Source organism: Oncorhynchus mykiss, chromosome 21 (assembly GCF_057628025.1).
Source record: "Oncorhynchus mykiss isolate SJ-2025 chromosome 21, ASM5762802v1, whole genome shotgun sequence".
In the NCBI taxonomy this organism is placed as follows: domain Eukaryota; kingdom Metazoa; phylum Chordata; class Actinopteri; order Salmoniformes; family Salmonidae; genus Oncorhynchus; species Oncorhynchus mykiss.
In genome coordinates this window covers 2,054,367-2,070,743 of record NC_143042.1, presented here as the reverse complement: position 1 = coordinate 2,070,743, position 16,377 = coordinate 2,054,367, and the positions used below count along the sequence as shown (strand labels likewise).

At 47.2% G+C, this 16,377-nt stretch overlaps 1 protein-coding gene across 1 annotated transcript in view; it reads left to right on the top strand.

The window, feature by feature from the left end:
* The first annotated feature begins 5,237 nt into the window (after nucleotides 1-5,237).
* The window catches only part of LOC149972934 (lysine-specific demethylase RSBN1L-like), a 107,923-nt gene continuing 96,783 nt past the window's right edge, over nucleotides 5,238-16,377 (top strand). Inside the window, exons 1-2 of the mRNA XM_090213403.1 lie at nucleotides 5,238-8,638; nucleotides 13,740-13,835. Coding sequence (XP_090069529.1) covers nucleotides 7,915-8,638; nucleotides 13,740-13,835 — 820 coding nt within the window. The 5' untranslated portion in view covers nucleotides 5,238-7,914. The remainder of the gene's footprint in view (nucleotides 8,639-13,739; nucleotides 13,836-16,377) is intronic.

Sequence of the window (16,377 nt, the reverse complement as noted above, 5' to 3'; positions counted from 1 at the left end):
TCCTCCCTGTGACTGCAGGAGGAGTTATTGATGAGGCTTGTCACACTGACACACACTTCCTCCCTGTGACTACAGGTGGAGGAGTTATTGATGAGGCTTGTCATACTGACACACACTTCCTCCCTGTGACTACAGGTGGAGGAGTTATTGATGAGGCTTGTCACACTGACACACACTTCCTCCCTGTGACTGCAGGAGGAGTTATTGATGAGGCTTGTCACACTGACACACACTTCCTCCCTGTGACTGCAGGAGGAGTTATTGATGAGGCTTGTCATACTGACACACACTTCCTCCCTGTGACTGCAGGAGGAGTTATTGATGAGGCTTGTCACACTGACACACACTTCCTCCCTGTGACTACAGGTGGATGAGTTATTGATGAGGCTTGTCACACTGACACAGACACACACTTCCTCCCTGTGACTACAGGTGGAGGAGTTATTGATGAGGCTTGTCACACTGACACACACTTCCTCCCTGTGACTACAGGTGGAGTTATTAATGAGGCTTGTCACACAGACACCAACATACACTTCCTCCCTGTGACTGACACACACTTCCTCCCTGTGACTACAGGTGGAGTTATTAATGAGGCTTGTCATACAGACACACATTTCCTCCCTGTGACTGACACACACTTCCTCCCTGTGACTACAGGTGGATGAGTTATTGATGAGGCTTGTCATACTGACACCGACACACACTTCCTCCCTGTGACTACAGGTGGATGAGTTATTGATGAGGCTTGTCATACTGACACCGACACACACTTCCTCCCTGTGACTACAGGAGGAGTTATTGATGAGGCTTGTCATACTGACACCGACACACACTTCCTCCCTGTGACTACAGGAGGAGTTATTGATGAGGCTTGTCATACTGACACCGACACACACTTCCTCCCTGTGACTACAGGTGGATGAGTTATTGATGAGGCTTGTCATACTGACACCGACACACACTTCCTCCCTGTGACTACAGGTGGATGAGTTATTGATGAGGCTTGTCATACTGACACCGACACACACTTCCTCCCTGTGACTACAGGTGGATGAGTTATTGATGAGGCTTGTCATACTGACACCGACACACACTTCCTCCCTGTGACTACAGGTGGATGAGTTATTGATGAGGCTTGTCACACTGACACCGACACACACTTCCTCCCTGTGACTACAGGTGGAGGAGTTATTGATGAGGCTTGTCATACTGACACCGACACACACTTCCTCCCTGTGACTACAGGTGGATGAGTTATTGATGAGGCTTGTCATACTGACACCGACACACACTTCCTCCCTGTGACTACAGGTGGATGAGTTATTGATGAGGCTTGTCATACTGACACCGACACACACTTCCTCCCTGTGACTACAGGAGGAGTTATTGATGAGGCTTGTCATACTGACACCGACACACACTTCCTCCCTGTGACTACAGGAGGAGTTATTGATGAGGCTTGTCATACTGACACCGACACACACTTCCTCCCTGTGACTACAGGTGGATGAGTTATTGATGAGGCTTGTCATACTGACACCGACACACACTTCCTCCCTGTGACTACAGGTGGATGAGTTATTGATGAGGCTTGTCATACTGACACCGACACACACTTCCTCCCTGTGACTACAGGTGGATGAGTTATTGATGAGGCTTGTCATACTGACACCGACACACACTTCCTCCCTGTGACTACAGGTGGATGAGTTATTGATGAGGCTTGTCACACTGACACCGACACACACTTCCTCCCTGTGACTACAGGTGGATGAGTTATTGATGAGGCTTGTCATACTGACACCGACACACACTTCCTCCCTGTGACTACAGGTGGATGAGTTATTGATGAGGCTTGTCATACTGACACCGACACACACTTCCTCCCTGTGACTACAGGTGGATGAGTTATTGATGAGGCTTGTCATACTGACACCGACACACACTTCCTCCCTGTGACTACAGGTGGATGAGTTATTGATGAGGCTTGTCATACTGACACCGACACACACTTCCTCCCTGTGACTACAGGTGGATGAGTTATTGATGAGGCTTGTCATACTGACACCGACACACACTTCCTCCCTGTGACTACAGGTGGATGAGTTATTGATGAGGCTTGTCATACTGACACACACTTCCTCCCTGTGACTACAGGTGGAGGAGTTATTGATGAGGCTTGTCATACCGACACACACTTCCTCCCTGTGACTACAGGTGGAGGAGTTATTGATGAGGCTTGTCATACCGACACACACTTCCTCCCTGTGACTACAGGTGGAGGAGTTATTGATGAGGCTTGTCATACCGACACACACTTCCTCCCTGTGACTACAGGTGGAGGAGTTATTGATGAGGCTTGTCATACTGACACCGACACACACTTCCTCCCTGTGACTACAGGTGGAGGAGTTATTGATGAGGCTTGTCATACCGACACACACTTCCTCCCTGTGACTACAGGTGGAGGAGTTATTGATGAGGCTTGTCATACCGACACACACTTCCTCCCTGTGACTACAGGTGGAGGAGTTATTGATGAGGCTTGTCATACTGACACACACTTCCTCCCTGTGACTACAGGTGGATGAGTTATTGATGAGGCTTGTCATACTGACACCGACACACACTTCCTCCCTGTGACTACAGGTGGATGAGTTATTGATGAGGCTTGTCATACTGACACCGACACACACTTCCTCCCTGTGACTACAGGTGGATGAGTTATTGATGAGGCTTGTCATACTGACACCGACACACACTTCCTCCCTGTGACTACAGGTGGATGAGTTATTGATGAGGCTTGTCATACTGACACACACTTCCTCCCTGTGACTACAGGTGGATGAGTTATTGATGAGGCTTGTCATACTGACACACACTTCCTCCCTGTGACTACAGGTGGATGAGTTATTGATGAGGCTTGTCATACTGACACACACTTCCTCCCTGTGACTACAGGTGGAGGAGTTATTGATGAGGCTTGTCATACTGACACACACTTCCTCCCTGTGACTACAGGTGGATGAGTTATTGATGAGGCTTGTCATACTGACACACACTTCCTCCCTGTGACTACAGGTGGATGAGTTATTGATGAGGCTTGTCATACTGACACCGACACACACTTCCTCCCTGTGACTACAGGTGGATGAGTTATTGATGAGGCTTGTCATACTGACACCGACACACACTTCCTCCCTGTGACTACAGGTGGATGAGTTATTGATGAGGCTTGTCATACTGACACCGACACACACTTCCTCCCTGTGACTACAGGTGGATGAGTTATTGATGAGGCTTGTCATACTGACACCGACACACACTTCCTCCCTGTGACTACAGGTGGATGAGTTATTGATGAGGCTTGTCATACTGACACCGACACACACTTCCTCCCTGTGACTACAGGTGGATGAGTTATTGATGAGGCTTGTCATACTGACACACACTTCCTCCCTGTGACTACAGGTGGATGAGTTATTGATGAGGCTTGTCATACTGACACACACTTCCTCCCTGTGACTACAGGTGGATGAGTTATTGATGAGGCTTGTCATACTGACACCGACACACACTTCCTCCCTGTGACTACAGGTGGATGAGTTATTGATGAGGCTTGTCATACCGACACACACTTCCTCCCTGTGACTACAGGTGGATGAGTTATTGATGAGGCTTGTCATACTGACACACACTTCCTCCCTGTGACTACAGGTGGATGAGTTATTGATGAGGCTTGTCATACTGACACACACTTCCTCCCTGTGACTACAGGTGGATGAGTTATTGATGAGGCTTGTCATACTGACACCGACACACACTTCCTCCCTGTGACTACAGGTGGATGAGTTATTGATGAGGCTTGTCATACTGACACACACTTCCTCCCTGTGACTACAGGTGGATGAGTTATTGATGAGGCTTGTCATACTGACACCGACACACACTTCCTCCCTGTGACTACAGGTGGATGAGTTATTGATGAGGCTTGTCATACTGACACTGACACACACTTCCTCCCTGTGACTACAGGTGGATGAGTTATTGATGAGGCTTGTCATACTGACACCGACACACACTTCCTCCCTGTGACTACAGGTGGAGGAGTTATTGATGAGGCTTGTCATACTGACACCGACACACACTTCCTCCCTGTGACTACAGGTGGAGGAGTTATTGATGAGGCTTGTCATACCGACACACACTTCCTCCCTGTGACTACAGGTGGATGAGTTATTGATGAGGCTTGTCATACTGACACCGACACACACTTCCTCCCTGTGACTACAGGTGGAGGAGTTATTGATGAGGCTTGTCATACCGACACACACTTCCTCCCTGTGACTACAGGTGGATGAGTTATTGATGAGGCTTGTCATACTGACACCGACACACACTTCTATGGGGGGCAGGTTTCTGGTATGTTTTGGGCTCACGTGTTCCAATTACATTACCTACACGTTTCATTTCCGAAGCTACTGGTCCCATTGAGGAAGCTACTGGTCCCATTGAGGAAGCTACTGGTCCCATTGAGGAAGCTACTGGTCCCATTGAGGAAGCTACTGGTCCCATTGAGGAAGCTACTGGTCCCATTGAGGAAGCTACTGGTCCCATTGAGGAAGCTACTGGTCCCATTGAGGAAGCTACTGGTCCCATTGAGGAAGCTACTGGTCCCATTGAGGAAGCTACTGGTCCCATTGAGGAAGCTACTGGTCCCATTGAGGAAGCTACTGGTCCCATTGAGGAAGCTACTGGTCCCATTGAGGAAGCTACTGGTCCCATTGAGGAAGCTACTGGTCCCATTGAGGAAGCTACTGGTCCCATTGAGGAAGCTACTGGTCCCATTGAGGAAGCTCGGTTTAATGAATAAAGATCTACACCTGGGATGAATTGTGTCCTGGCCAACACTCTTCTTCACTCATCTGGCTCAGGTCCTGGACTAGTCTCTCAGATAATTATTGAGAAAGCGGAGCTGTGCATTGATTTATTAATAAGTGTACCTAGTGGTGGTGGTGCATCCTTCAACATGATCTGGTGAGAATAACACAGTTGGGAAGTGCTTTGTGGCTTAATGATACAGACACACACACGGTGTACAGTACAGTATCTTTAGCTACATAGCTAATCAAAATATCCGTTTGCATCTATTGATTAACCTCATCTTGAATACCACCATATAGTGAGCTACATGCAGTAGCCTTGGTTTGTTCCAATACACTTCAGATGACTGGCAGTGGTAGAATGGTCCAAGCAGCTGTTGTATGTAGCCTATGTTGTTCATGGTGTGCCAACTCCTCCCTATTGCTTGGGCAATGAAGATGGATTCCTATTTAATGGCAGAGTAGTGTTTCTGTTTCCAAAGAGAAGACGGATGTTGCAGACATGACTGACCGTAACAGCATCCACTTGTGTCTACTTCAGTGCCTGGTTACCACACAGTCTGTCTGCGCTGCTCCGCTTCAGTTTGAACTCTGGTTCTACAACTCGTATGTCTTAAACAGAACATAAACCGTACAGACATATATTTCACCCTGACATGCTGAACTCAAGGCCGCATATCTCTGTGATCAGGGTATCCTGTGTATATATATATATTGCAATGGACCGATGCAGCGATGTCTTGACTGCCACTGACTGCAATCGCACATGATTTCAGAGAAGCTGATGGGTGAGAAGTGATTCAGAACACGGAGGGCCGGTATTATCTCCGAGTATTCTATTCGTCTGTTTCAATGTTCTATGTTCTATGTTCTCCCGCTCTGTGGTTGAACTGGCGTTGGGTTCACCAGAAAAGGGGATTAATGCAAGGGCATTTTTATTCTGCATCAGTGGCATAGCATGACTTGGTTTACCTTGAAATAATTGCGAAGGGACTTCCTGGCTGGTCTGAGATATTCTATCGTAGGCTGTTTTTAGATTGCTAACGCACGCCACGGACAGATTTAAAGCACAAATGGGATTATGTAATACTAGTGCGTGGCTTGCTGTTCTGGACTGTCATCTCTCACTATCTGTTTGTTGCTCTGAGGGGCAAGGGGGAGGACTTGTACTGTTTTCAGAATGAGTATTGAGCAAACGCTCTGGTTTCCTGTCAACTCATGAGAAAATAAATGGCCTCAGCAAACCTGCATGGGGCTGGTTAAGGTCATCTATGATTGACCATGTAACCATGGTGAAAACCTGGTTACATGGTAACCATCCAATAAGGTCACTGAACACGACCTCTCAAAGTAGGCATTTCACACATTAGTAGATACTTTAAAACATTGTAATGACGATGTAGTATGACCATGAATGGCTTCATGATGCGCACATGTCCTTGATCGTCCAGTAAGGTCACTGAACAACATTCTATCCGTGTATACTTCGTAACATTGTAATGGCATGTAGCATTGGGGCCATCTGGGTCTCTTTTAACATATGTTTTATAATCACAAAGACTAACCTGGATAAATCAAGGTAAAACATTTTTTTACTCATAATTTGCTCTGAGAGCACTTACAGAGAAATACTCAACAATGAACACATCCAGAGAGAATCGTCAAACAGCAATTTTCCTCCCTCTCTGTGAACAGTTGGCACCTGTAAACGGCAGACTGCAGGTGAGCTTGTGTCGTGGCCAGCAGCACTAAATAGACCCTCAATCATCACCTGGAGTTTGTCAATACATAAAAGCATTTATAAACCCCCACATTACAGCATTCACACAGAGACAGCTGGTGGTTGTGCACAGTAGCTTACTAAAACGGTATCTGTGGCTGTAACAGATGGGATTTTATTGTAATGGAAAAATGCAGTCAGATCTCCCTTAGGAGAGGGGTCTTCTGACCTCAATGGGACTTCAACTGTTAAATAAAAGACTGTCTGAGCAGAAGGTAAGGTTGTTCCGAGCCCAAGTTGCAGGTTTATCCGACCCAAGGATGTACTGTTTTATATCTTTGATCTCATTGGAAGTCCACCTCAGTGAATAGGTCTGGCTAGGCCTATAGGAGCACGTCTTTCTGTCTCAGTGAGTGCACCACTAGACAGCCACTCCTGTCCCCCCATCTCTCTCTCCACATGAGTGCACCAGTGAGAAGTGTGTCAGCCAAAGCTAAGCCCCAGGGCCAGCCAGGGTTGAAGTGGTGCTCTGCTCTCTCTCTCTCTCTGCCCAGGCCATTTGCCATCCACCCAGGCTGGGTCACACACATACACAACCTTATTGGCCCAACACTCTTAACCCTGGCCCGGCCCGGCCCAACGCTCTTAACCCTGGCCCAACGCTCTTAACCCTGGACCAACGCTCTGAACCCTGGACCAACGCTCTGAACCCTGGCCCAACGCTCTGAACCCTGGCCCAACGCTCTGAACCCTGGCCCAACGCTCTGAACCCTGGCCCAACGCTATGAACCCTGGCCCAACGCTATGAACCCTGGCCCAACGCTCTGAACCCTGGCCCAACGCTCTGAACCCTGGCCCAACGCTCTGAACCCTGGCCCAACGCTCTGAACCCTGGCCCAACGCTCTGAACCCTGGCCCAACGCTCTGAACCCTGGCCCAACGCTCTGAAACCTGGCCCAACGCTCTTAACCCTGGCCCACCTGCCGCAGGTCAAAGGACCAGATGGTCACACGATGTCGGAAGGATCAAGCGCAAGTACCAGAACACTTTCCTTGTACATTGCACAAAACTTGGCACATTGATTGTGAAAGCCTAATGGGCTATTAATTTATTAAACTGAACCTCAGTTTTAATATATTTATTAATAGATTTTAGAGGAGCCTATAATATATTTATTTTTGGTATTAAATCAGACACTAATAAAGGGGTCCCTATAAACAGATGTAAATAAATGACCTTAGGTTAGCTAATGTTGTAATGTTATGAAGCGTAATGTCATAATGTGTTGTAAATAATGAGAAGGGCTTTATGTATCCTCTACACAGAGTTAAGAGTGTTCTGCGGACTGTTTCCCGCGTAATGTGTCCCATTTCTCCTCGCACCAATCATTATACTCCAGACACCACCTCCAACCTGGCCTGCCTGTCAGTTAGTCACCAGACTCCGCCCCTCTATGCCTGCCTAGCACAAACAGCGGTCGGGAGAGTAAATACAGAGAGCCCCAAGATGGCGGAGTCACTGAGCTTCATTCACTTTGGTGCAGCGACCAAAAGCCCGCTCGCCAAATCTAAAGAACCGAAACTAGCGTCGGACACCCGGCCGCAGTCTTCCCGGGACATTCACCCGCCGCCGCCCAAGCGAGTCCGAAACGACGAGAAGAGCCTTAAACCTAAGAAACTAAATGGGGAAGGAGGTGCAGGGGGAGGTGGCGGCGCAGTGGAGAAGCAGCACCAGAAGCAGAGTTCAGGCAACCCGACAACATGGAGCTTCAGCCCCGTCAAGGCGAGCAGCAACCCCTCGGCGCCCCTCCAGCCTCCCATTCACACAGTGTTCAAGCAGAGCGCTTTCCTCGCCTCCCATACCAAACCACCATCCAAAAAGCCCAAGGAAAAACGAGAGAAAGAGAAGGATTTCAAGGAAAAGAAGAAAGATAAACCAATCCATGGTACTCCTGGAAATATTAGCAGCAGTCTGAGTAACGTCACTACTGTAATGAAGAAGGAGAACGGGGAGATGAAGTTGTTGCTAAAAGGTATTATATATGAATGCGCAATTTTCCACACTAAACGGCTGGCTGTATATAACGTTACATGAATAGAACGTGTTACTGCATGTTATTGTCCATAGAAAGACAACGTCAGTGTCCATTAACCACTTAGCTTTTCAGTGCTAGTGGCTGTCGCTCTTCAGGACTATGAAGCATGTGGGGCCGACAGTGTGCGCTGTGCAGTATGACAATGTGTCCAGTCCAGAACTGCGTCTGTTATCGCGTCTTATTCCAAATAGTTTTGGTGTTATTTTGGAAAGGACCGTTTACATTTCCAATTCTAGCCACGATTGTACACATAAGGACATTTTTTTTTACGGTGAAATTAAAAAAAAAAATTGTCTGAGTTTCGCTGTTGTTCTCGCTTGGTTGGCTAATGGCTGCGGATTTACCCGCTCTTGAACCTGCATAGAAAATGCCCGTTCGAACGTTACAAAGTATCGAGCGTTCTTCTGAAAACTGCTACATAGCGTTCCACCGATGTCAGGCCACGGTTGGAAACATTATTGCACATTTTACAAACACGCGTTTTTAGTTCAATTCAAACGGGAAATACAATTGATCAACCAGAGCGGAACAAATTGACGTGGTTGTATAAACAAACAACTGTAAGATCAGCATTACGCTCTGGGAGAACGTTAGAGACGTGTTGGCGAAACATTGACCGATCGTTAGGCCTACACATAAGTGGGGTTTTAATTGTAACGGGTGGTTTTAAGACAGTGTTCAAATGACGGTTTATTAAACCATCGGCAGCCATCCACTGTTGTTTTTGTATCACCACCACGCCCCCCAAATAACACCAGAGCAGCGAGCGAGGCAGTGGAGTCAGGGAACAGCTATCTCTACCTCTGAATATTATTACATGCGTGCTGCCACTGTCAACCACATTAATAGATCTGTCTCAAACTGTCGTTCTAACACACAGGATGTTAATTCATACCGTTTAGTTTGGATCCAATCTTTTAGGACTAATTCATTTCTTACATTTTACCAATGTGGGAGAAATGAAGACTGGGTATTATAAAACGGACCCCCCCTCCCTCCCTCCCTCCCCAGGGCATTAGAGGGACCTTGTGACAGATACTTAAAACGGGATCAAATATATATTCCAGCGTTCTAGTTCGATGTATAACAGGATTGGCCTAAAAGTTGGCCTAAAAAAATATACATTCAAGTTTATATTCCTATCTATTCTACCGCAATTTAAAGTGCAAAATAACATTTATAATTCTATGTATTTCAAGGTAATTTAAAGTTTAAAATACCATTCTATTCCAAGTTCACCTGGAGTTCATTCTCAGTAATTAAATAGCAGGCCTTCTGCATTGCTGTTGGATTCCAAGTTCAGGCTGGTGTTGGCTCCATTGAGATAAGCAGGTGTGAGCTGGTAGGACAGAAGGCTGTTGAGAGGGAGAGATGTGAAAGCTGGAGGACTTGAACTCAAGTCAAGCAAAGAGAGAGAGAGAGACGGGCTATTCCAGGGTAAGAGTGTTGCTTAGACACATTTTAAAGTGAAAAATCTGGATGTCAAGCACAAATCAATGATGTCAAATTTAAACAAATCATTCACCTCTATGCACAAGGACTACATTTAACAACGTCCATGGAACATTTCACAAGAACACATTTACTTGAACAACAGGGCAGATGCAAAGTTTGATAACAGAATGATGGTTTGCTGTTGGTGCCGTCATTCTGTTACCAAACAGTACATCTGCATTGCTTGCTGTTTTGAGTTTCAGGCTGGGTTTCTGTATTGCACTTTGTGACATCGGCTGATTGTAAAAAGGGCTTCATAAATACATTTGCTTTTATCTGACCTGTTCTCTCACACACATCCAACACGTCTTTGGCAGGTAGAGCACCAACACTTGTAGTAATTCCTATGACCCTGGTGGAATGTCCCGAATGTTGATAGTCTATTTATTGAATTTCTGAATGTTATATAATATCAATGGTTTTAGGTGCTGTTTTAGGCTGATAAAATCCCCAGTAGGGAGTCATATTTTAGGTGCTGTTTTAGGCTGATAAAATCCCCAGTAGGGAGTCATATTTTAGGTGCTGTTTTAGGCTGATAAAATCCCCAGTAGGGAGTCATATTTTAGGTGCTGTTTTAGGCTGATAAAATCCCCAGTAGGGAGTCATATTTTAGGTGCTGTTTTAGGCTGATAAAATCCCCAGTAGGGAGTCATATTTTAGGTGCTGTTTTAGGCTGATAAAATCCCCAGTAGGGAGTCATATTTTAGGTGCTGTTTTAGGCTGATAAAATCCCCAGTAGGGAGTAATATTTTAGGTGCTGTTTTAGGCTGATAAAATCCCCAGTAGGGAGTCATATTTTAGGTGCTGTTTTAGGCTGATAAAATCCCCAGTAGGGAGTCATATTTTAGGTGCTGTTTTAGGCTGATAAAATCCCCAGTAGGGAGTCATATTTTAGGTGCTGTTTTAGGCTGATAAAATCCCCAGTAGGGAGTCATATTTTAGGTGCTGTTTTAGGCTGATAAAATCCCCAGTAGGGAGTCATATTTTAGGTGCTGTTTTAGGCTGATAAAATCCCCAGTAGGGAGTCATATTTTAGGTGCTGTTTTAGGCTGATAAAATCCCCAGTAGGGAGTCATATTTTAGGTGCTGTTTTAGGCTGATAAAATCCCCAGTAGGGAGTAATATTTTAGGTGCTGTTTTAGGCTGATAAAATCCTGAGTAGGGAGTCATATTTTAGGTGCTGTTTTAGGCTGATAAAATCCCCAGTAGGGAGTCATATTTTAGGTGCTGTTTTAGGCTGATAAAATCCCCAGTAGGGAGTCATATTTTAGGTGCTGTTTTAGGCTGATAAAATCCCCAGTAGGGAGTCATATTTTAGATGCTGTTTTAGGCTGATAAAATCCCCAGTAGGGAGTAATGAGTCACTTATTATTTTATATGAATGAGTAACAAGTTATTGAACAATCGGAAGTCTCATGCTGTGCAATACTGTTACTTCTCCCTTTTGGCTGCAAAACATTTAGGCCCAACGTTTGAATTTGTAGCTTGCACACATTCCAGGGGTGTGACACGGTGTCAGATTGAAGGGTTTGTACTGGAAGACCTTAGTAAACATGCCCTGTGTTTACATGTCTTCTACCGCCGGTTGACCCTCCCCTTGTATTATTTGTATTTCTTTTACTGACATTCTTGCACTGGACTCATATATATATATATATATATATATATATATATATATATATATATATATATATATATATATATATATATATATATATATATATATATATATATATATATATACACACACACACACACGCATATTAACACCACACACACACACACGCATATTAACACCACACACACACACACGCATATTAACACCACACACACTCACACGCATATTACCACCACACACACTCACACGCATATTAACACCACACACACTCAAACAGACACACTTTCACACCAGGGTCACATTATTTTTCTCTGCGTTGTTGGGAAAGTGCTCATAGGTAAGCATTTCACTGTAAGGTCTACTACACCTGTTGTATTCAGCATTTCACTGTAAGGTCTACTACACCTGTTGTATTCAGCAGTTCACTGTGAGGTCTACTACACCTGTTGTATTCAGCAGTTCACTGTGAGGTCTACTACACCTGTTGTATTCAGCAGTTCACTGTGAGGTCTACTACACCTGTTGTATTCAGCATTTCACTGTAAGGTCTACTACACCTGTTGTATTCAGCATTTCACTGTAAGGTCTACTACACCTGTTGTATTCAGCATTTCACTGTGAGGTCTACTACACCTGTTGTATTCAGCAGTTCACTGTAAGGTCTACTACACCTGTTGTATTCAGCAGTTCACTGTAAGGTCTACTACACCTGTTGTATTCAGCATTTCACTGTGAGGTCTACTACACCACTATTGAACTATCTATCAGTCTTATGGCCTGGGGGAAGAAGCTGTTCAGGGTGAACTATTTATCAGTCTTATGGCCTGGGGGAAGAAGCTGTTCAGGGTGAACTATTTATCAGTCTTATGGCCTGGGGGAAGAAGCTGTTCAGGGTCCTGTTGGTTTCAGACTTGCTGCCGTCTTGGGGAAGCATGTATAGTTCCCTCACGGTAACTTGTCTCTTCAGTTCCTCTGAGTGTTTGACTGTAGATGTGATGATGACGGGTACGGTGTCATTACTGACTTACTGTGATGGGTTACTACTATTTCTGCCTTTTTGTCTTTTTAATTGGATTTTACCTTGCTGTTTCGGGGCCCTTTTCTCCACTGAGCTTCTCACCTACGACGAGTTCATAAATGGCCCAGATTATAATACTTTTCATATAATACTATTTTGATCATGTTCATTGCAGTTTGACATTTTACTGCAGTTTCTGTCAATTGGCATTAATACTTTTCGACCTGCCGTTTGTGAAACTGTCCAATAATGACGAGCTGATAATCATGCTAGCTACCGATCAAGTAGTCATCAGAGTGATACCACTAATTACGTTGTCCTGTGTGTTTTTAACAGCTGAAAATCTTAAGGGATCGCATTTCAGCGACATCCTTAAATTGCTTTCCACAGATGTCAGCGATGGCCTGTCTTGTAAAAAAGTCTGTCTGTCTTTGTGTGATCCTGTCGTCCTTCAGACTGGAAAGCAGTTGGGAATCAGTAAATTACAGAGTCAGCGTGTCTGTCTTTGTGAGAACCTGTCGTCCTTCAGACTGGAAAGCAGTTGGGAATCAGTAAATTACAGATTTAGCGTGTCTGTCTTTGTGAGAACCTGTCGTCCTTCAGACTGGAAAGCAGTTGGGAATCAGTAAATTACAGAGTCAGTCTGCATCCCAAATGACACCCTATACCCTGCATTACTCTAGACCAGGGCCATTAGGGAATAGGGTTCCATATGTAGGGGATAGGGTGCCATTGCTGCATTACTCTTGACCAGGGCCATTAGGGAATAGGGTGCCATTCTCATTTAGGATGCAGGCTAAATTTCTGTGGAGAGTGAGTCTTTCTTTGTATCTACTGTACCTGCCCCTCTCCTGAAATGACCCTCAAGGCCTCACCCTAACTTCTCTCTGTCCTCCCCTCTCTTTCAGACCACACCAGTAAGGACAAGACGAAGAAGCAGAAGAAACACAAAGTGATGAATGAGATCAAGAGGGAGAACGGAGAGGTGAAGCTCCTTCAGAAAGGTATGTTGATAATGATGTGACATGGTTGTTTCAAATGGTCCCTGTTTAGTGTACCACTGTTGACCATTCACCCTGGTCCCTGTCTATTGTTGACCATTCACCCTGGTCCCTGTCTGTCTGTTGACCATTCATCCTGGTCCCTGTCTACTGTTGACCATTCACCCTGGTCCCTGTTTAGTGTACCACTGTTGACCATTCACCCTGGTCCCTGTCTATTGTTGACCATTCACCCTGGTCCCTGTCTACTGTTGACCATTCACCCTGGTCCCTGTCTATTGTTGACCATTCACCCTGGTCCCTGTCTACTGTTGACCATTCACCCTGGTCCCTGTCTGTCTACTGTTGACCAGTCACCCTGGTCCCTGTCTACTGTTGACCAGTCACCCTGGTCCCTGTCAACTGTTGACCAGTCACCCTGGTCCCTGTCTACTGTTGACCAGTCACCCTGGTCCCTGTCTATTGTTGACCAGTCACCCTGGTCCCTGTCTACTGTTGACCAGTCACCCTGGTCCCTGTCTACTGTTGACCAGTCACCCTGGTCCCTGTCTACTGTTGACCAGTCACCCTGGTCCCTGTCTACTGTTGACCAGTCACCCTGGTCCCTGTCTACTGTTGACCAGTCACCCTGGTCCCTGTCTACTGTTGACCATTCACCCTGGTCCCTGTCTACTGTTGACCATTCACCCTGGTCCCTGTCTACTGTTGACCATTCACCCTGGTCCCTGTCTACTGTTGACCATTCACCCTGGTCCCTGTCTACTGTTGACCATTCACCCTGGTCCCTGTCTAGGTGTTGACCATTCACCCTGGTCCCTGTCTAGGTGTTGACCATTCACCCTGGTCCCTGTCTAGGTGTTGACCATTCACCCTGGTCCCTGTCTAGGTGTTGACCATTCACCCTGGTCCCTGTCTAGGTGTTGACCATTCACCCTGGTCCCTGTCTAGGTGTTGACCATTCACCCTGGTCCCTGTCTAGGTGTTGACCATTCACCCTGGTCCCTGTCTAGGTGTTGACCATTCACCCTGGTCCCTGTCTAGGTGTTGACCATTCACCCTGGTCCCTGTCTAGGTGTTGACCATGCACCCTGGTCCCTGTCTAGGTGTTGACCATTCACCCTGGTCCCTGTCTAGGTGTTGACCATTCACCCTGGTCCCTGTTTAGTGTACCACTGTTGACCATTCACCCTGGTCCCTGTTTAGTGTACCACTGTTGACCATTCACCCTGGTCCCTGTCTAGTGTACCACTGTTGACCATTCACCCTGGTCCCTGTCTAGTGTACCACTGTTGACCATTCACCCTGGTCCCTGTCTAGGTGTTGACCATTCACCCTGGTCCCTGTCTACTGTTGACCATTCACCCTGGTCCCTGTTTAGTGTACCACTGTTGACCATTCACCCTGGTCCCTGTCTAGGTGTTGACCATTCACCCTGGTCCCTGTCTAGGTGTTGACCATTCACCCTGGTCCCTGTCTAGGTGTTGACCATTCACCCTGTCTAGTGTACTACTGTTGACCAGGGCTCAGTATAGAGAGTAGCTACATTCATTGTTTCCTCCTTACTGTTGTACAGGCAGGTTGCCTCCCCTAGAGCATCAGAACTGGAAACTGGTTAGGGACAGGAGTTTTACTTTACCTCGTCACCTGACCAGGATAACTCCAGACCCGAGTTAGCCGTATAACCAGGACCCAGAGTGGCAGGGCTGTAACCAGGGCCCAGAGTGGCAGGGCTGTAACCAGGGCCCAGAGTGGCAGGGCTGTAACCAGGGCCCAGAGTGGCAGGGCTGTAACCAGGGCCCAGTGTGGCAGGGCTGTAACCAGGGCCCAGTGTGGCAGGGCTGTAACCAGGGCCCAGTGTGGCAGGGCTGTAACCAGGGCCCAGAGTGGCAGGGCTGTAACCAGGGCCCAGAGTGGCAGGGCTGTAACCAGGGCCCAGAGTGGCAGGGCTGTAACCAGGGCCCAGAGTGGCAGGGCTGTAACCAGGGCCCAGAGTGGCAGGGCTGTAACCAGGGCCCAGAGTGGCAGGGCTAGGCTATAACCAGGGCCCAGAGTGGCAGGGCTGTAACCAGGGCCGTAACCAGGGCCCAGAGTGGCAGGGCTAGGCTAGAACCAGGGTCCAGAGTGGCAGGGCAGGGCTGTAACCAGGGCCCAGAGTGGCAGGACAGGGCTGTAACCAGGGCCCAGAGTGGCAGGACAGGGCTGTAACCAGGGCCCAGAGTGGCAGGACAGGGCTGTAACCAGGGCCCAGAGTGGCAGGACAGGGCTGTAACCAGGGCCCAGAGTGGCAGGACAGGGCTGTAACCAGGGCCCAGAGTGGCAGGGCTGGGCTAGAACCAGGGCCCAGAGTGGCATGGCTGGGCTAGAACCAAGGCCCAGAGTGGCAGGGCTGGGCTGTAACCAGGGCGCAGAGTGGCAGGGCTAGGCTAGAACCAGGGCGCAGAGTGGCAGGGCTAGGCTAGAACCAGGGCGCAGAGTGGCAGGGCTGGGCTGTAACCAGGACCCAGAGTTGCAGGACTAGGCTAGAACCAGGGCCCAGAGTGGCAGG